This window comes from Mixia osmundae (genome assembly GCF_000708205.1).
Source record: "Mixia osmundae IAM 14324 unplaced genomic scaffold scaffold_3, whole genome shotgun sequence".
In the NCBI taxonomy this organism is placed as follows: Eukaryota; Fungi; Basidiomycota; class Mixiomycetes; order Mixiales; family Mixiaceae; genus Mixia; species Mixia osmundae.
In genome coordinates, this window is record NW_014575561.1 from 627,791 (window position 1) to 646,597 (window position 18,807).

The 18,807-nt window shown below is 55.3% G+C and overlaps 8 protein-coding genes across 8 annotated transcripts; 5 read left to right on the forward strand and 3 right to left on the reverse strand.

The window, feature by feature from the left end:
* Window positions 1-72: 72 nt before the first annotated feature.
* Window positions 73-1,442, forward strand: L969DRAFT_81643 (uncharacterized protein; the record flags this gene model as incomplete). The annotated part of the gene is made up of 2 exons (XM_014713873.1): window positions 73-283; window positions 331-1,442. 2 exons carry the CDS (start codon window positions 73-75, stop codon window positions 1,440-1,442), a joined length of 1,323 nt encoding a protein of 440 aa, XP_014569359.1.
* Window positions 1,443-1,720: 278 nt separating this feature from the next.
* L969DRAFT_16112 (uncharacterized protein) lies at window positions 1,721-2,908 on the reverse strand (the record flags this gene model as incomplete). The annotated part of the gene is made up of 2 exons (XM_014713544.1): window positions 1,721-2,181; window positions 2,227-2,908. The coding sequence occupies 2 exons, from the start codon at window positions 2,906-2,908 to the stop codon at window positions 1,721-1,723; spliced, it is 1,143 nt and encodes a 380-aa protein (XP_014569030.1).
* A 99-nt stretch (window positions 2,909-3,007) lies between these two features.
* Window positions 3,008-4,787, forward strand: L969DRAFT_93284 (uncharacterized protein; the record flags this gene model as incomplete). Its single annotated transcript, XM_014713874.1, has 2 exons — window positions 3,008-3,092; window positions 3,142-4,787. 2 exons carry the CDS (start codon window positions 3,008-3,010, stop codon window positions 4,785-4,787), a joined length of 1,731 nt encoding a protein of 576 aa, XP_014569360.1.
* A 106-nt stretch (window positions 4,788-4,893) lies between these two features.
* L969DRAFT_85973 (uncharacterized protein) lies at window positions 4,894-7,878 on the forward strand. The gene is made up of 8 exons (XM_014713875.1): window positions 4,894-4,954; window positions 5,008-5,045; window positions 5,101-5,425; window positions 5,473-5,842; window positions 5,890-6,293; window positions 6,340-6,548; window positions 6,606-7,543; window positions 7,595-7,878. Exons 1-8 carry the CDS (start codon window positions 4,906-4,908, stop codon window positions 7,803-7,805), a joined length of 2,544 nt encoding a protein of 847 aa, XP_014569361.1. The 5' UTR covers window positions 4,894-4,905; the 3' UTR covers window positions 7,806-7,878.
* Window positions 7,877-11,056, reverse strand: L969DRAFT_46501 (uncharacterized protein; the record flags this gene model as incomplete). Its single annotated transcript, XM_014713876.1, has 18 exons — window positions 7,877-7,939; window positions 7,991-8,059; window positions 8,107-8,217; window positions 8,271-8,340; window positions 8,388-8,602; window positions 8,656-8,881; window positions 8,929-9,158; window positions 9,209-9,278; window positions 9,328-9,446; window positions 9,481-9,509; window positions 9,559-9,807; window positions 9,864-9,944; window positions 9,993-10,017; window positions 10,132-10,144; window positions 10,203-10,362; window positions 10,425-10,503; window positions 10,592-10,972; window positions 11,015-11,056. The coding sequence occupies 18 exons, from the start codon at window positions 11,054-11,056 to the stop codon at window positions 7,877-7,879; spliced, it is 2,232 nt and encodes a 743-aa protein (XP_014569362.1).
* Window positions 11,057-11,094: 38 nt separating this feature from the next.
* On the reverse strand, window positions 11,095-11,319 carry L969DRAFT_46564 (uncharacterized protein; the record flags this gene model as incomplete). The annotated part of the gene is made up of 1 exon (XM_014713877.1): window positions 11,095-11,319. One exon carries the CDS (start codon window positions 11,317-11,319, stop codon window positions 11,095-11,097), a length of 225 nt encoding a protein of 74 aa, XP_014569363.1.
* Window positions 11,320-11,430: 111 nt separating this feature from the next.
* Window positions 11,431-13,218, forward strand: L969DRAFT_617455 (uncharacterized protein; the record flags this gene model as incomplete). The annotated part of the gene is made up of 6 exons (XM_014713878.1): window positions 11,431-11,473; window positions 11,611-11,962; window positions 12,000-12,027; window positions 12,082-12,397; window positions 12,451-12,819; window positions 12,870-13,218. 6 exons carry the CDS (start codon window positions 11,431-11,433, stop codon window positions 12,920-12,922), a joined length of 1,161 nt encoding a protein of 386 aa, XP_014569364.1. The 3' UTR covers window positions 12,923-13,218.
* A 207-nt stretch (window positions 13,219-13,425) lies between these two features.
* L969DRAFT_16116 (uncharacterized protein) lies at window positions 13,426-18,768 on the forward strand (the record flags this gene model as incomplete). Its single annotated transcript, XM_014713545.1, has 6 exons — window positions 13,426-13,528; window positions 13,576-17,321; window positions 17,368-17,981; window positions 18,030-18,365; window positions 18,414-18,611; window positions 18,663-18,768. The coding sequence occupies 6 exons, from the start codon at window positions 13,426-13,428 to the stop codon at window positions 18,766-18,768; spliced, it is 5,103 nt and encodes a 1,700-aa protein (XP_014569031.1).
* Between the last annotated feature and the right edge of the window lie 39 nt (window positions 18,769-18,807).

An 18,807-nucleotide genomic window follows, 5' to 3' on the forward strand; every position in this document is an offset into this window, starting at 1 on the left:
GATCGGGTGGTCAGCCGCGCAATTTCTTTGTTACGCATTATCCCTTTCATCGGCCAACGAGGCCCTATCACGATGACGACCGCCAAACACAGCAGGCGGACCACACTGGCTATCAGCCTGCTCCTGACGAGCTACGCAAACGCACAAGCAGCAATGCCTGAGGCCTCGAAAACAGCTAGTCCAACCCTCCTTTCAGCAGCAATACAGGGCGGATCGCTAGGCATTTCGTCAGTCACTGTGGCTACGGGCATCGCTGCGAGTGCGGCTGCTTCGGCCACTAGCGGTGAGATCTCAAGGAATGAGCCTTGACCGTGCTGAGCACGTGAGCAGTTATCATGTCAAATGCTCAGGCAGCAACGAGCACGGCTGCCACTGTCGTCACAACAAGCGTGGCAGCAGTCTCTGGTGGTGCAGGTGGCTTGATACCGGACAACATGAGCGAGTCATGTACCAACTTTCTCGTCGCATTCAACGAAGATCCCGTCTTTGCATCGTGCTCTGCGCCATTACTCAGTGCCATCTCGGCATTCGCACCGGCGAGCACGACAACAGTGAGCAATACTTTGGCAGACTCGAGCGTGACCGCTTTCTGCGCAACGAGTTCATCCAGCGGCTGCTCAGATTCGGCAGTGCGATCGGCGCTCAACCAGTTCAGCACGAATTGCACGACTGAACTCAATTCGCCCTCGGGCGATAATCTGCTCGTCAAGACGCTCTACGATGCTGTCTATCTCCTCAATCCTTTCCGGACCGCACTGTGCACTCTCGATTCTGCAACCGGCAAGAGCTGCGCCTTTTCGCAAACGTCAGCCTCGGCAGCGACAGCCAATCTCACGCAAAGTAGCGCTGCCGTCTTGCTCGTGCAGGATCAGGCCAGCTTTGACGTCAGCACGCTCTATTACCGCGTGCCTCAAGATGCAATCTCAGCAGGAAGCTGGTCGACGGTCTCGTCGAACAAGACAACGCATACAAAATCGCACGACAAGCGTTCGCATGCACACCACCACGAGCTCGCCAAACGCCAAGAAGCAGCAGCAACGGACACTGCGAGCGCAGCAACGACTACTGCTACAGGCTCATTGTTACCCAATGGCACGACCTTTCGCACTCTGGCTCTACCCTTCTTGCAGCTCTCGCTGTCAACGAGCACAGGCAACGCATCGTGCACAGAATGTGCGCAGAGTGTCTTGGCATCCTACATCGCTTGGGAAAAGTCACAGCCGTATGTGATTGGCTTGGGCAATTCAGACATGCTGGGAGGTCAGTCGGCGCTCTGGCGTCAAGTCAGCACATCCTGCGGAACACACTTTACCACTACCATCAACAAGAACGCGGGCATCACGTCGTTCTTGACCGGCTCGGCGCCAATGGCGCCGCATGTCCATGGCGCTCTGGCATTCCTGATACTCTCGTTGCTTCCGATCATATTCACGCTCGCATAGGCTCGCCACGCATCTTGTAGAGAAGCTGTATTGCATTATCGTGCATCCGGTCGTCTTCGCCCCGGTTGCAAGGTGAACCAAGTCTGGCAGATAAAGCGCTGCGTCACCGGGCAGCGTTCGCGCGCTACACTCCTTCGAGCGTGCTCTGACAGCGTACCACTTGTGATGTCCTTACTGCCTTTGCTCGGCTTGCTGCGTCTGATGAGCTTCTAGTGCTCGTAGAAGGAGCCCGCGTGGCACGCGAGCATGATCCGCATGAGTGAACATTATTATCCCAGCTAGTAATGCCTGGACAGAACTTGCTGCGTGAAGCCTCCAAAAGAAAGGTCGTGGGTGAGAAGGTCATCGACATCAGGCTGTAAGAAGACTGCCAGTGTCTCTCGCGTGATGACAGCTCCTTGCACAGTCTGCCACAGCGATCGATCTGCGCTCTGTTCGATGGCATGTCGTATACCAGCCGTCGCTTGGTGGGATACCTGACCTGCACGAACACAGTGCGTCGTGCCAAGCAGCTCGCCGTGACTCATGACTTGGATTGCTTCGCCGAGCTGGATCGCCACGCTATCGGGTGGTATGTTGACCTTGAGCACTCGTGAAGCGCATCCGGCTGTAGCATGCGTGCGAATGTACAGTCCTGCATCTGGATTTGGCGAGGGAATTGCTAATGGCTCGGGTCGGGTCTGCGCATCGCTCGAATGAAGCAAATACATGGCTTGCGTAAGAACCGTCAAAATCGAGTCTATGATCGGGTCAGCATAGATTCAGACGATATGGGCAGACGCACGATCAAGGTGCCAGCCGCATAGATCATCCTCGCTCGCTATCGCAGGCGCGGCAGGAGAGGACGTGCTACCGTCGAGTCGGAGCTCCTGACCCGGCACAGGAAAGTAGTGCAATAATCGCGCTTTGCTGCATTGCGAATGTTGGATCATCTCGGAAGCGCGCATCTTGCCTTTGGTTGTGCGAGAGTCGATGAGCTCATCGCATCGTTTGGCCAGCTGAATGCCAATATCGCGCATGAAGCTCGAAAGTGTCTTGAAATCTGTTTCATAGCTCGGACAGTCTTGTTGGCTTGGCCAGATATTGGCCGAGTAGTATGACGGGTTCGCGCGAGTGATTGCTTCCGAGCGGGCAATGGGCAGATCGGTGGATGGATTGGCGTAGAATGATCCTTTGTGCAGATCAGGCTTGCCGTTCATCTTCTCCTTGCCATGCGACCAGCCGAACGAGTAGCTGCTCGCTGCATCTTCGTACTTTGCCTTGACTTTGTCGGGCAAGGCTGCGAAACGAGCGCTCTGCCGCAGAAGCCGGTCTCTTTGCGCGCCGTAAGCAGGCGGCAAATGGGTTATGACGAGCAGGCCCAAGCTGGACGGTCCAGCACCGAATGCCTCTTCGAGCTTGTCATAGAGAGCCGAGCTATCGTCGAACAGATCGACAAACGTGATGCTGACCGGACTCGCTGACATGTGGCCGAGGAGCACCTGACGACGGTGGGGGACGCGACTGTTATTCAGATCAGAGCGCGTAAAACTCGTCCCTCTCTTCGCCACACTGTCGAACACAAGATGGCGACAATGATGATGGGCGATGTGCCAGCAAGCATCAGGCGGAAGCTAGAAAAGGCGGCAAAGCGCAACGCGAGCGCGCAAGGCATGTGCCCTTTCGTTTGCGCAACGAACGGCGTTGATGGGCTTGACAGGTGCCATGTCCTATCCTACGCCGCAGCCGTCTTCATCTGCAGGGCCGTCCTCATCTCCAGCCAAGCCCGAGCAGATGAGAGCAGCAGCACAAGCTTCCGATGTCTCTTCGTCGCCCATCAGGATCAAGACGAGGAACACGTCCATCAGTAGCTTGTCGAGTGTCTCTCGCAACGCTTCTTCGCTCGATGCGCTCGTCGTCGTGCTGCACGACTCTCAGCAAGCTATCATGTTCGGTCGCAAAGCACCCGACCAGCTGCCCGTGGCAACGCAGTTCGTAACGCTGCCCAAGTCCGCTAAGCACGCCTCTCGCACCCACGCAACGCTGTCGCGCCAAGAGACCGATCAGATCAAGCTAGAGGTCCAAGGCTCCAATGGCCTCGTGTACGAGTCGGAACGCTTGCGTCAGGGCGACGTGCGCATGCTCACCTGCAAAGCCAATACGAGCGCCCAACTTGACTTCTTCGGCTGCAGGGCGACCGTGCACCTCGCGCCGAGCTCCTCAGGACCTCTCACTCCCACAACAGAGATCGATGCTCAGCTCACTCTAGCTGATGTAACGCCGCAATCGCATGCAAGCTCGTCGACTGCTCAAATTGTCACGCCGGTCAAGGAGGCGCCTCAAGCCGCACTGTTGCTGGCAACCATGAGCTCCTCGCCATGCGTACCTCTGACAGCCAAACCTGTCGAGGCCGTCGTCAGAGCGCCAATATTGCCAGGCATCAGCGTCAAAGTCCAGACAACGACTCGACGCGTTCCTATCGTCACTGCCGTGCGTCCGCCTGTACCTGTACTTCCCGTCGTTCGAACAGTATCCCGCCCTTCCGTCAGCAACAGGGTCCACAAACTGTCAGCACCTCGAGACGTCGTGACTGCCAAAGCGGTGAAGCGAGCACGTGTCGAGCCTGCTGTTTCGTCAAAAAGTAGCGCAGACGTTCCGTCATCTGAGCTCTCGAGCCCTCGCAGCGTCGCGGCTTCCTCCTCTCTTGGCAGAGAGCAGGAGCTTTCCGCTCCATCGGACAGCAGCGAAGAATCGTCACAAGAAGACGCGGACGCCAGCTCGGCAGAAGAAGAAGCCAACATGGATGAAGATGAGCCAGATGAGTCTGCCCTATCGATCGATGCGCCCGCGAAAGACGTACCGAAGAGCAAAGCTGAGAGAGATCTGGCAAGCATGGACATTGACATGACCGGTCTTATTGCCAGCTCGCTTGTTTTCTCTGGTCGCGCCACCGTCTTCACAAGCGCAATCGTCAAGATGCTCCTCGAAGATCAGCCTCAGCTCGTTGCGGCAGCTACAGACATATCGGAAGCTGATACGTCTCGCACGCCCCTGAGAGAACTGTCGAGCAATGCAGAAGCGGCACGACAGGAGGCTGACGTGACGCTGCAAGAGACCGCAATGGCCGCCTGGACACCCCTCGTCCTGGCCGCTCTCGAGCACGGTCCATTCGGCTGCATCGACAACAAGGGTCTCAAAGACGCAAGCGGCAGACCGCTCGAAGCGCTCTGGCATTATCTTCCGTCGCGCGATCAGGACAGAGAACGAAGAGCGAGCCTCGAGCCTTTCGTCAAACCGCTCAGACAGAGTCAGATGCGTTCGCATCAGTATGTATGGAAAAAGCCGAGCCTGAGGAGACGAAGATGAGCCCTTGTAGATAGCATTATTGCACGAACGGCCACGTATGGATCCGTGCGGTCGAGCTCGGCCAATTTACGCGTCTTACAAGGACGCGTCTTCCTAGCTTCAACGCCTTGCTCTCAAGATGGATGATCTTGCTAGCATTCCAGTGCTCGCCGACGATCTATTGAAAGGTACGCAGCATCGGACCTACTCATCTGATTCGAGCGTCTGACGCTTTCACTAGACCGCACGCGAGTCTTTACCGAGTATCTCGAAAAGGATGCAAGTCGCTATCTTTACTCTTTATTCGAGAACCTCGCTCATTGCGGGCTTGCAGGCTCTCAAAGACGAAATCCGAGCGATGCTTGTGCGGCTCGAACGCCGGCTCATCATCAATCTCGATGATGTACGGTCATACTCGCGCGACGCAGCCGACGGCCTCCTCAAAGCGCCTCAGGAGTACTTGACCGCTTTCGACATTGCTTTGCGCGACACGATCTTGTCAGTGCATGATCCTATTGTGCACTCTGAGCAAGTAGGGGACGGCAACAAGTTTTATATCGGTCTCAAGGGCAGCTTTGGAGACCATCGCCTTAGTCCACGAACACTTCGTGCTAATATGCTTGGCAAAATGATCTCTTTGGAAGGCATTGTCACGCGATGTGAGCCCTTTTCTTGCCCAGCGTGATCGACGCTGACAGTCGAGCAGGCAACCTCGTCCGACCAAAAGTCGTCAAGACGATTCACTACTGCCCGAACACGCGTCACTTCCACTCGCGTCTATATACCGATGCTCTCACTGCAGGCAGCGGTCCCACTTCCGGTGCGACATACCCCGACAAGGACTCAGAGGGCAATTACCTGGAGACCGAGTATGGCTTGTCGACTTATCTCGATCATCAATCTGTTGCAATCCAGGAAATGCCTGAACGCGCGCCAGCCGGTCAGATCCCACGCAGTATCGATATCATACTGGATGACGACCTCGTCGATCGTGTCAAGCCCGGCGACCGCGTGCAAATCGTCGGCTCGTATCGGTCTGTCGGTAATAAGGGTGGCCAAGGATCTGCAGTGTTCAAGTAAGCTCATCCATATGCCAGACGCGGTCAGGCTGATTCGCTCGCAGGACGCTCATTCAAGCCAATAATATCGTCCTGCTATCGTCCAAAGCTGGAAACGGCATTGCGCAGACGATTCTCACAGACAGCGATATTCGCAATATCAATAAAGTCGCAAAGAAGAAGAACGTCTTCGATCTCGTGTCCCAATCTCTCGCGCCCTCCATCTACGGTCATGATCATATCAAGAAAGCCATCTTGCTGCTTTTGCTCGGCGGTGTCGAGAAAAACCTGACGAATGGCACCCATATTCGAGGTGACATCAACGTCCTCATGGTTGGCGATCCATCGACAGCCAAGTCTCAAATGCTTCGCTTCGTGCTCAACACGGCTCCTCTGGCTATTGCCACTACAGGAAGAGGTTCCTCTGGGGTCGGTCTTACTGCTGCCGTCACCACAGACAAAGAAACTGGTAAGCTTCCAGGCGTGCCCGTCGAAAGATGCTCACCGGCAGACAGGCGAACGGCGTCTCGAAGCTGGCGCCATGGTGCTAGCTGATCGCGGCGTAGTCTGTATTGACGAATTTGACAAGATGTCAGACGTCGATCGAGTGGCTATCCACGAAGTCATGGAACAGCAAACGGTCACTATCGCCAAAGCTGGCATCCACACCTCGCTCAACGCGCGATGCTCCGTCGTCGCCGCTGCGAATCCCATTTATGGCCAGGTCAGTGCATCGACTTGGCTTGCGTAGACATCTACTCACGGCCCAATGTCTCTTCAGTACGACGTCCATAAGGACCCTCATCGCAACATCGCCTTGCCAGATTCGCTGCTATCGCGTTTCGATCTGCTCTTCGTCGTGACGGACGATGTCGATGAGAAGCGTGACCGGATGATCTCAGAACACGTTCTGCGTATGCATCGTTACCTGCAACCAGGCCTCGAGGAAGGTACACCCGCCGTCGATCAGCTGGAGCAGAATCTAGCTGTCGGCGAAGAAGCTGACTCTGGTTCGTCGAGACGAGAGACACAAGTCTACGAAAAGTTCAACCCACTCCTGCACGCCGGTGTGACGACAGAGACTGGCAAAGGCGCAAGCAAGAGGAAGCAGGTACTCTCAATCGCGTTTGTTAAGAAGTACATTCAGTACGCCAAGGCTCGCGTGGTGCCTGTACTCACGCAAGGCGCTTCGGATCATATCGTCAGTGTGTACAGCTCTCTACGAAATGACGACATGGCTAGCAATCAGAAGCGAACTTCACCCCTGACTGCTCGTACGCTCGAAACGCTCATTCGTCTGTCCACTGCGCATGCAAAGGCCCGTTTGTCGACCAAAGTCGAGGAAGAGGACGCGTATGCAGCTGAGGAGATTCTACGATTTGCACTCTTCAAAGAGGTCGTCAAAGTCGCGAGTACGAAGCGTCGCAAGGTCGAGCGTGACGCGACTTCGAGCGAAGACGAAGCGGAAAGCGAAAGTGACGATGAAGTCATCAAGCCTGTTAAACGCATGGAGATGCCCAATAGGCGCACTCGATCGGCTTCGATCGGACAGCGAAGTGCACGAGCATCCGTACCCCCGGCGATGTCCATATCAACACAGAATGATACGCAGGACGAGCGACTGGCTCGTGAGCTTGCCAATGAAGAGTCCCAATCGCAGTCCATGACTCTCGAGCCGGAGCCAGCGGCGCCCGTAGTTGATGTGAATCAGCAAGCAAGGCAAGTGGTCTGCTTGGTTGATATCCGGGGTACTGACCCGCCGTCATGCAGAATCAAGGCATTCAGAAGACGCGTTGCTGATGCTTTCAGAGGTCGCTTCGCCACCGATGAGACTCTGTCGAAAGATGCTCTGCTGCCGGTCGTCAACGATGGTCTGCCGAGCGAGGCGCTATATAGCTCGGACGAGGCGGAAGCGATCCTCACACTCATGTCAGAAGAGGAAGATCTATTCTACTCTGCTGGCGTCGTCTATAAGCTTTGAGCGAGCCTTTTGTCTTGTAATGTATGTGTTCAGAGGGATGCGACGAAATAGATGCATTATTGATGCCCTGTCTACTCTTCGTCCCCAAATTTACCCTCTGGAAGCACGTTGAGATCATGCTCCTCTGCGTCAAGCTGCGAGCAAGGTCAGCCAAAGTTCGCTATGGCTCTTCAACGAGTACGCACATGACGGAAACAGAGCCAGAAGGCGATGCCGCCACCAGCTGCAATACCAGCTGCCGATCCATAGTTGATCTGAAGACCTATGAGCTGAGCATGCAGCGCCGATACGTGAGACTTACGACTAGGTAAGGATCTGCTGATAACGTGACGATGGCTTCACCGATCGCGCTAGAGACAGCTGATTCGAATAGGAAGATGGCCATGACGAGAGATCGCATGCTCTTGGGAGCCTGCCGGACCAGCATCAGCCGGGAAGGTAGCCAGCACAGCACGCGTTGCATACCTTTGTAAAGGCATATTCGAGACCGGCAATGCTTGCGAAGATTTCCGAGATTGCGATTAGGATATAAGCTCTGCCTGACGATTGAGCATTGTCATACGACGCCGAAAGCAGCTTTACCCGGATTGAGCCCAGACGTTGATAGGCGAGACGATGGGATTCTGATCCTTGTCAACGCAGGTGCTGATTGTATTGCCGCAAGACGTTGAGTTGTAGATGTACTGCTGCAGCACAGTGGCCCAGACCATCGCGAGCGCGCCGGTCATAAAGCCGGCTGTGATCTTCTTGATTGGCGTAAAGTCGACGCCGAGACGCGCAATGCCGGGGTAGATGAGCTGCAAGTCCAACGATGGTCAGCTTGGCAGATCGCATTGCTGTCCATGCTGACCTTGTCAAAGACCGGGATAAGTACGATGAGTGCAAAAGGGTCCAAGTTGCTCAGAACATCGTTCGGAATATGATGGGTGGTCATCGTGGCAGCTTGCGAGGTCAAGTTGTTGTTGAGCTGGTTGTACGAGAGCCAGTAGAGAGGGTAGAAAGTGAAGACCGCGCATGCTTTGAAACCGCGGCGAACTTCGTCGACGAAGGCATCGTCCCACTGGACGATGGCACCTCTGCAAACTCGTAAGCATGGAGTCTGGGATGATGGACTGAAGCTGACCGAGAGGGTTTCGCTGGCTCCCAGAAGCCAGGAGCGTTCCAATTCTTGATGAGCTGAACGGGGTTCCAGGAGAACTTGCCAGCGAGACTGCGGCCGAGGACACGCATGGAAGAGCCAAAGACCGAGCCAGCGGGAGGCTTCTTCGTGTATCTTGAGTTGGCGGCCCAAAGTACGAATGGGCACAGACAGAAGACGAGGGTGGGCAAGGCATAGGCGAGCCAGAAGCCGACCTGTACCTCTTCATGAGCCTGGTCGTGGCTCGTCAGTGAAGCGAGCGCACCATCTTTTCGGCCCAGGCCATGCCGATCTGGCCGAGCAGGGCGCCGATGTTAATGGCGAGGTAAAAGTACCTGCAGCGGAGCCATCAGCAGCCATGCAGATAGACTTGGCAGCACTCACTGATAGATGCGGGAGACGGTCAAGGCAGGATCGATGATGACGGTTTCACCGGTAGGAAGATTGCGCAAGAATGGTACAGTCGGCTTGTACTGTTCTGCCACGAGGGGCGAGATATTGGGCTGTGGGCATCGTGTGATCAGCTATGGCCTATACTTCCCTAGTAGAACGCGCCTTGAATCCACCTGTACTGCGCATTAGCTGCCAGCTCAGTCAGCGCCAGAACAGACTAACCTGTGCCAAGGCCCATGAAGAGCAAGGCGACGATGAAGACCGGCAGGGCTTTGCCAAGCTCGCCAATGACACCGGGGAGGGCGGAGACGATAAGGAGAGCGTGACCGACGAGAGCGATAACGAGAGAATAGACGATGGTCTTGTACCGTCCAAAGTAGCTGTCTGCTACGTAGCCACCGAGGAGCGGACAGAGATAAGCATAGAATGAAAAGGCAGTCGTGATGCCCGTCGAAGCCTGTTGGCCCATGCCTGACCGCCGCGTCGCGTTAGCTCACTGTGAAAGACCGAGTGAGGAAGTTACACACCAAGAGCGCCTGACTGGCCATTGAAGCCACCTGCGCCAGTAGGACTGGGCAGCTTTTGCTGAATGAAGTTGGTGAAGACGACTGCAGGAGGCTCAGCGAAGGCTCGTGGCTGTGGCTCGATAGACTTACCCGTGCAGCCATACCACGAGAAACGCTAGCGCGCAATGTCAGTCACCAAGCAAATGGGTGGCAAGGGGATGTACCTCTGCAGGCAACGTGATTAGCTCTAGCCTGGGCAGCACAGCAGAAACGTACCAGCGAGTTCGACAAAGGCGATCAAGCTACAACGAGCCCAAGCGATCAGACACAAGAGAACGATCGCCGAGGAAGACGACTGACTAGGCAGGCCACGGCAGATTGTCTGAGATGCGACGGAGATTGGCCATATCCTCGAGTGTAGGCAAAGGGTTGCCGAACTCATCGTGGGAGGCCGATTGTGTGATGATGTCGTAATGCTTGTCCTTCTTCTCATCGGTAAAGGTCAAGACTTCGTTTGCACCTGATTGATGCGTTGTCATGAGCTATCGGGGTGGCGCACTTATCGGCGAACAGTGAGCTTACTGACGGGCGACTCATGTTCATGCAGCAGTCCAGACATATCGCTGATGAAGGGCTCTGTCGAGAGAGAAGGAAGCGATGCCTAGAACAGAACAGGTCAGATCGCACGCTTGTCCCTGGCCAAGAGTTGCTGAGAGCACCGCCAGACGCTCTGGATCAGGAGACTAGACGCTGATGACGAGTCGCAGATTGTGCTCTCGTTTCAGCCATGATAGTTGCTGAGAGATGGTCAGGATAACGCTGATACGAGGCACAGACCGCCAAGCGAGACTCGCTCGGCTCTGTCGCGCGAAAACGCGTTCACTTGTCGACGAAACGCCGCGCAACGGCACAGCACTGCAGAGACGAGGGCTCAGCGACAGAGCTATCGAGCTCATATGGAGGATGTAGTCGCAGCGTGCTGTGGAAGCATCTGCTCTGGCATCGTGCGTGCATCCCGAGAGCTCGCCACTAAAGCGAGGAGTTGACGAGTTTATCGTTTGGCATTCATAGGCGTATAGCTGGGGGATCAGCGTCAGATCACTGCCGTGCTGTAGCTCGTGCGAAGCCTGCTGTGGTCAGTCATGCTGCAACTGTGGCTGGGATGCTCCTACAGAAAAACAAGAGGACAACGAAGTTCTGAGGCGGATGAGCATCGCACAGCCACCCTCGAACGAGGCACGAGACGCTGCAATCAATCAACCGCCGCCGACTTATCGGGCGAATGATACGATGGCAGAATGGCGAGCAGCACATGCCCCAGCGCAGCCAGCGACAGCGCATCAACACTAACTTGTCCCTGGCGATGACCACGCTTGGCCTTTCCGATGAGACCTTTGCGGTCTTCTAGAGCTCTCGACGCTATCCTATACTGCATGACAGCACTGTACAATGCAAGCCCGCACACTTGTTGTTGCATTTTGTCCACATGGACGACGTCATTGCTGGGCAACAAGCCAAATTTCGCTGCCCCTCTAGCACGCGCGCAGACTTCGCCCCTTCCGCTGACATACATGACACGAAAACAGCAATGCCCCTTAGCTATTCATACATAGCGCAGCCCCTGCCGCTTGGTCTGATCAGCAGGGATTCCTCTTGACTCGATCACTTCAACAGATACTTGACGCGACGCGTCTTTGCCACCGCCAAAAGCAGGTGTGGAAGTATTATCTACCCTGCGCTAAGCTTGGCGAGCACTGCCTGAGCCCAGGCGTGGCTGACGCGTGGGCATACAAAAGCCGACGTGCTTCAATCCTTCGCTCCCACTGCATCGTTAGCAAGCTAGCGGCAGTCTTTTGCGAGGCGTTCATTCGTCTTTCGCACACAGAGCTTCTCACGCCCAGGCGCACTACACAAAAAGGCACCAACGTAGATCCCATCTCTCCAGACAAGCCCATCGTCGTTACTTTTGCTAGTCAACGACGATCGAGCCAGGATGTCATCTCGTTCGTCAAACCTCGGAAAGAGTGCATTTCACTATCGCTACTCGAATCTCGCCTTCTTTGTCGTTGCAGCCCTGCTTGCGGCACCTGGGCTCGTACGAGCTCAGGGAGACTATCCCTGTACCAAGACAGCGGATTGCGCAACCTTTGCGTCAAGCAATCCCATCTCTAACAATTCAGTCTGTGTAGCAGGCGAGTTTGTATCTGATCATATCTCAGCTTACTTGGGCTAACGTCAGCGAGCAGACCCCGCTAATCCTCAGTATGGCTTCTGTGGCTACGTAGGCGCTACCTGTTCGACTTCGGACGATTGCGACTACGGTGTCTGCAACAGCGGCAAATGCGGCGGCTACATGGGAGACACTTGCTCCAGTGATCTCGACTGCATGGCCTTCTTCAATTGCTCGCCCACCGACGGCACCTGCGGCGGTGCTGGCGCAACATGCGCAAATGGAAACCAAGATTGTACATCTGACTCTTGCGATACGTCTGGCAAATGTGCAGCGCCTCCCTCTGCAGGCATGGCCGATGGAAGTCCCTGTGGCTCCGATACAGGTACGCTCGTCGCCTTGTAACCGCGCATGACTGACGTACGATTCAATGTACAGTGTGCAGCAGTGGCTCTTGTGGCTCTTCTTATCAATGCGCCAGCTCAACAAGTCTGACTGCCTCTCAAAAAGCGCGACTACGCCACAAGCGTCGATCGACCGGACCCGGCAAACTCACTCACGGCGGCGAAGTCGTCTACCGGGAGGACATCCGTTGTCCACGCGGCCAGACAGCTTGCGCTCTCGGCTTGTCGAGCGAAAACGTAGGATACGAATGCGTCGACACAACAGTCACGCTCGAATCTTGCGGTGGTTGCATCCCGCTCGGTCTGAACGAGACGATGGCATCCAATGAGGCATGGGGCACAGATTGCACCACTCTACCCAATGTCGACATTGTCTCTTGCTCTTCGGGCGCCTGCAAGATCTGTAAGTAGCGTGCTGCATGTATATAGCGCTCAGGCTGACTTGCAATATAGCCTCATGTCTTCCCGGTTTTAACAGAGATCCCGACAGCTTGGGCTGTTTCTGATTATTTCGGCGGTCACGACACGGTCTTGCTTGTTGTTCTGTTGCATTGCTTTCGGGTTCATGAATCTCGGCGCCATATATCATACGTCATGCAGTCATGCGCGTCGAGCGTGTCAGAAGAGAGACGAATTCAAGCAGTCCATGCTATGCTATACTGTCCTGCTTTATTCATTCTAGTCCAATCTTGATCTCTCAGCAACATTTGTGCAGCATAGCAGTCCGAATGCTGCCATGCGGATAACGCTTCGTACGCCTTCGACGCGCGATCGTTGACGACGTCGAGTACCGGCCTCGGGCATACACCATGATAGGTTCTTCGTCGTGCGCTTTCGATTCATCCACAAGTGACACTCAAGGACAGCTCTCGTGCACCTTGTTCATCTTGCCTTCGTCAGAAGCCGGGAGATGACTCTCAAAAGCGGCGATCAAGGTACAACGGACAATGATCGAGCTCGGGTCCGACGGCCCTCGGCAAGCTCAACCAGAACAAGCAGCCTGAGTGGCATGGAGCAGCAAGCAAGCGACTACTTGCAAACAGCCGGATACGTATCTGTGCCATCCTCGCCCGCTCTCTCTAACTCACCCGCATCGTTACATACGCCCATTGGTAAGTCATTGCAGCTGCCTAGCGTGGCTTGATCTGATGCGTCACAGGCGAAGAGCAGGAAACGCTCAGTTGTATGGGACGTAGAGCTTCGCAACTCGTCGATACACTTGGGGATGAACATCCTCTGGCTGCCCTACCGCGACGCGTAGCCCCAATTCGGTCACTGTCGAGAGGAAGCTCCCTGGCGGGCACACCGCTCGCGTCGCCATGCTACCCAGTAGAGACGCCTTTGCTCGTGAATGCGCGCTCAAGCAGCACCGATCGCTTGAGGCGCCATCGATCGACTTGGTCTGCAAGCGCAGTCGATTCTGTCATCCTGGACGAGCTGCGTCAGTCACAAGTTGGCCTCGCATTTTCCTCGCCACCTGCAGCACTCGATCATCTGGCAGACGTCTCCATCACAGCCGCGGATGACGGCAATACGTCGACTGATCAATTGATCTACCCTGTGCCCCGCCCGGCAAATGCGGTCAGAGTGCACACGAGCAGTCTGCCGTACGTCCACACGATCAGTCCCTCACCAAAAAAGAGCGCACTCAGCCGCTCTGCATCACTGGCCCAGACGGGCGTCACGCGAGGTGCGAATCTGCTGCGGAGCATCAGTCAGCGCAGTGCCCGCACTGGCTATTGGTCAAGTAACAACGGACTCGTCGACTCCCAAGAAGACCGCATATCCTCACAGTCGCAGCTTCAATCGTCTTTCATTGGACCTGAGACCGAGGTCTGGCAGCCTCCGGCGGAAACTGCAGCCACTTCGCTAGATCGACCTATCTCTCTCGTTCTTCCGAGCTACAATGAGGGTGACGACACAAACAGTTCAGAAGGACACTGGGGGTCAAACAGTGGCCCTCGTACCTCATATTCTGCCCAGCGGCACCTCGCTGGCTCGACCTCGCCATCCCACGTGGAAGTTGTGCAATCTGCCATGGCGTCCCTAACGCGTACGGCAGACCGCATAGGCTGGGCACCATCGACCAACATGTTCGGCGCGCCTTTGACGCCCGACGCACGTAGCAGGCTCTCTTTGGTTGAGTCTGAATGGATTCAGCGCCACTCAATGTGCTCACCGGACGAGTCGGGGATACTTTGCGATACAGTCTCCAGCGAGGCAGGCGATAAGGATGAGAAATTTGCGGCCCCGTCGCAAGCGCCCACAGCATCCGCTAGATCAAGACAAGCCGCATGGGATCAAGGCTCGCCATGGGCATTGCTGCAATTCCTGACATACAAGGACATGGCGCTAATGTTCGTTGGGTGCATCGCAGCATTGGGCGCCGGCTTAGTAAGGCCTCTGACATCCATAGTATTGGGCAGCTTCACGAATGCCTTCACGTCATACGGATCAAACCCGAGCTTCGAAAGCCGGACGATCTTGCTTTCGACGGCCAATCGACTGAGTCTCGATGTCACCATGCTCGGTCTCGTCACCCTTGCCTGTGGCTTCGTCCTCGCATCGACATATCAGATAGTCGCAGAACGCGTCGCTCAACGTTTGCGCGTCTGCACCTTCCAGCGCGCCTTGTCGCAAGAAATTGCCTATCACGAGGTTCACGGCTCAGCAGAGCTTGTCGGCGTTATCAAGACGGATATCTCACTCATACAAGAGGCACTAGGCGAGAAGCTGCCTTACTTTATCCTCTACACGTCAACATTTGTGTCCGGATTCGTCGTAGCACTTGTTAAGTCGTGGCAGCTAGGTGTGCTCCTGGGAATGACAGTCTTGCCAGCCATTCTCATCTCCGGCTGGTTCATTCAGACCCTGACAGCTAAATTTGCTCGGAAAGCATCGCGCTCATATTCGGCTGCGTCTCTCGCAAGCGAAGAGATCGTGTCCTCGATACGAACTGTGCTTGCCTTCAACGCTCAGCATGCACTACGCGACCTCTATCAGTCGCGGCTGAAAACTTCGATGCAGTACTCGCATCGCAAGTCACTCTTTCGCGCGATTACTATTGCGACTGCCGTCTGGATTATCTTTTCTGCATATGCCTTGGCTTTCTACTACGGTACGACTTTGCTACTTCAAGGCAAAGCCACCCCTGGCTCCGTCATCTCCGTCTTCTTTGCAATTCTCGTCAGCTGCCTTGGCCTCACATCAGCAGCACCGATCTTAGAAAGCTTTGCGCGAGCTTCCGCTGCTGCCGCTGTCATTGCCGGCATCATTCAGCGAGTGCCGAGACTTGTCCGATCCGGCGTAAAGGCTCCCGACTACGTCGGCGGTAGGCTGACCCTTGAAAATCTCGTTTTCGCTTATCCCTCGCGAGACAACGTCAGGGCGCTCGATGGCGCTTCACTCATCATGGAGGCTGGCGAAACAACAGCGCTTGTGGGCGAAAGCGGAAGCGGCAAGAGTACCGTGCTGCAACTTTTGCTTCGATTCTATGTCCCTGCCAGTGGCGCGATCACATTGGACGATCAGGAGCTCGACGAGTACAGCTTGGAATGGCTGCGTGATCAGATCGGCTACCTTCCTCAGGAGCCCAATCTCTTCTCGGTCTCCGTCAGAGATAATGTGGTCCTCGGCATTCCTACGGCTATGGTGAAGGGCAGGAGCGAGGAAGAATTGACAGATCTGGTCATTATTGCCTGCAAACGTGCGAATGCGCACGATTTCATCGTTGGTCTTACCGAGGGGTATGAGACCAATGTTGGCGAGCGGGGCTCTCTTCTGTCTGGTGGACAGCGGCAACGTGTTGCCCTTGCGCGCGCCATTGTTTCGGATCCGCCCATCCTCATCTTCGATGAACCGACGTCCGCGCTAGATGCCGAATCGGAGCGCATCGTGCAGGCTGCTTTGGATGAAGCATGTCTGGGCAAGACGACGATCATAGTAGCGCATCGTCTAGCGACTATTCGAAATGCGCACAAGATTGTCGTCATGCAAAGCGGTCGCCCTGTTGAAGAGGGCACGCACGACAGCCTGCTCGAAGAGGAGGGCATCTATTCGAGACTCGTAGCAGCACAACAGATTCACGAGAGCGCAACAGCAAACCCCGGCACGCTGTCGATAAGTCAAGGTACAGCCAGTCCGGATGCAGAGGGTAGCCGAAGCTTCACATCGAGTGCCGCATATGCCGCCCTCTACACGAATGCAATGCATCCACCGAACCAGAGCGTGCAGGGCAAGCCGCGCGCTTCGTCTCTGGCGCATCTCAGCACAGTAACGTATGACTCGGTCGCTTCGTTGCCTTCATCTGCAATGAGCTCGTTCACGCTGCATGACCAGGCTTTCCTCACAACGATGCAAGCACGAGCCACGCCGAGCACAGTCACCACGTGGCAAGCCTTGCTCACCATTCTCAACCTTGCCAAAGGCTTCAAACGATATCTCGTACTTGCCGCGATCGCAACCTTGATCTCAGGTTGCCTATATCCTGCATTATCCATCATTCTGGGCGCTACCATCACTGGCTACGAGAACTCGCTCGTCACGATGGACAGGGAAGAGCTCAGATCTGACGGCAATCGCTATCCATCATATTTTTTTATCCTGGCTGTCGTGGGTCTCTTCTCGCTCACAGCCGAATGGTTCTGCTTCGGATCGACTGCAGACCGTTTGGCTGTCGCCATCCGCGCAAAAGTGCTGGATACTTTGCTCAGTATGCCCGTCGCATTTTACGACGAGCGGGGGAACTCCTCGACTGAGCTCGTCGCATTCATCGACTCCAGTGCGCAGAATATCATCGGCCTTGCCGGCAGCACAATGGGTGCAATCATGGAGAGCGCCGTCACTTTGGCGGCGGGCGCGACCGTGGCGCTTATATCAGGCTGGAAGCTTGCCTTGCTCACAATCGTATGTTCTCTTGAATCCACGCGATACGCGCTGACTTCTCGAGCAGTCTCTCGTACCTATCGTGATTATTCTTGGCCTGATGCGGATCTGGTTGCTCAGCATCAAAGACCAGCAGACGCGCAGCTTATTCGGCCAAGTCATTGTCCGTATTGGCGAGAGCTTCACCAGCATTCGCATTACCAGCGCATACCCAAGCATATCGGAGGCAATGAACACTGCCGTCGTCAAAGGTCTCGAGGAGCCATATAAAACTTCTGCCAGATGGGTCCCACGCGAGTCATTGGCTTACGCTGTCACGCAAATGTTCCTTATTTGGATCATCGCCGTTGCCTTCTGGTTCGGTAGCCGACTGATTGCGCAAGGCATGTTCACCGTTGGCGGCTTCTACACGGTCTTTATATCTGTCGTCTTTGGCGCGATGCACGCGGGAACGATGCTTCTCTACGCAGGCGACATCTCAAAGGCCTCATCGTCAGCCAAGGCGGTCACAGCGCTCATCAGAAGGGCAGATGCAGAAAATCTTCAGGACAACAGCAAGGCGATGCCTGTCCTCCAAGGCAACATCCTGTTCGAGAATGTCTCATTTGCTTACCCTTCACGTCCCAATCTCGTCATACTCTCCTCCCTCAGTTTCTCGATTCAGCCCGGCCAATTTGTGGCGTAGGTCGCATGCGGCTGAGCGTGACTGACAGTTGACATCGCACATAGATTTGTTGGCGAAAGTGGGAGCGGTAAGAGCACAATAACACAGCTACTCTTTCGATTTTACGATCCGGCATCTGGGCGGATCTCTGTTGATGGCAACGATATACGGCATTACGATACGGAGAGCTATCGCGCTCAGCTGTCATTTGTGCCGCAAGAGCCAGTGATGTACGATGGCACCATCAAATTCAACGTTCAGCTCGGCAACAAGGGCAGGCCTTGTACAACTGCAGCAATAGAGCAAGCCTGCAAAGAGGCGGGTATATGGACGTTCATCACTGGGTTGCCGCAAGGGCTTGACACCGAGCTCGGTGGCAAAGGCGTTGCGTTGTCGGGGGGGTCAGTTCGGATGCTAGCTGCGCTTGTCCATGCTGATATGCTTGACAGGCAAAAGCAAAGGTTAGCGATTGCGCGCGCATTGATCAGTAAGCCAAAGCTGCTTATTCTCGACGAAGCGACCTCTGCACTTGATGCTGGCAGCGAGCGTAAGGTGCAGGACGCGCTCGATCGCGCGGCGGCAGAGAATGGGAGGACCACTGTCGCAATCGCGCATCGGCTCGCCACCATACAAAAGGCAGACGTCATGTCAGCTCACTTACGAGCGTGTTCGCTTGCGATGCTGATAAGCTAATGCAGATTTGTGCTTTCCGAAGGCAAAATCATCGAGGCGGGCACGCATAGCTCGCTGTTGGCATTTGGTGGACTGTACGCTCAGCTAGCGAGCAAGCAAGCTCTGAGGTAAACAGGATCATGACATGCAAACAATTGATGACAACAACCA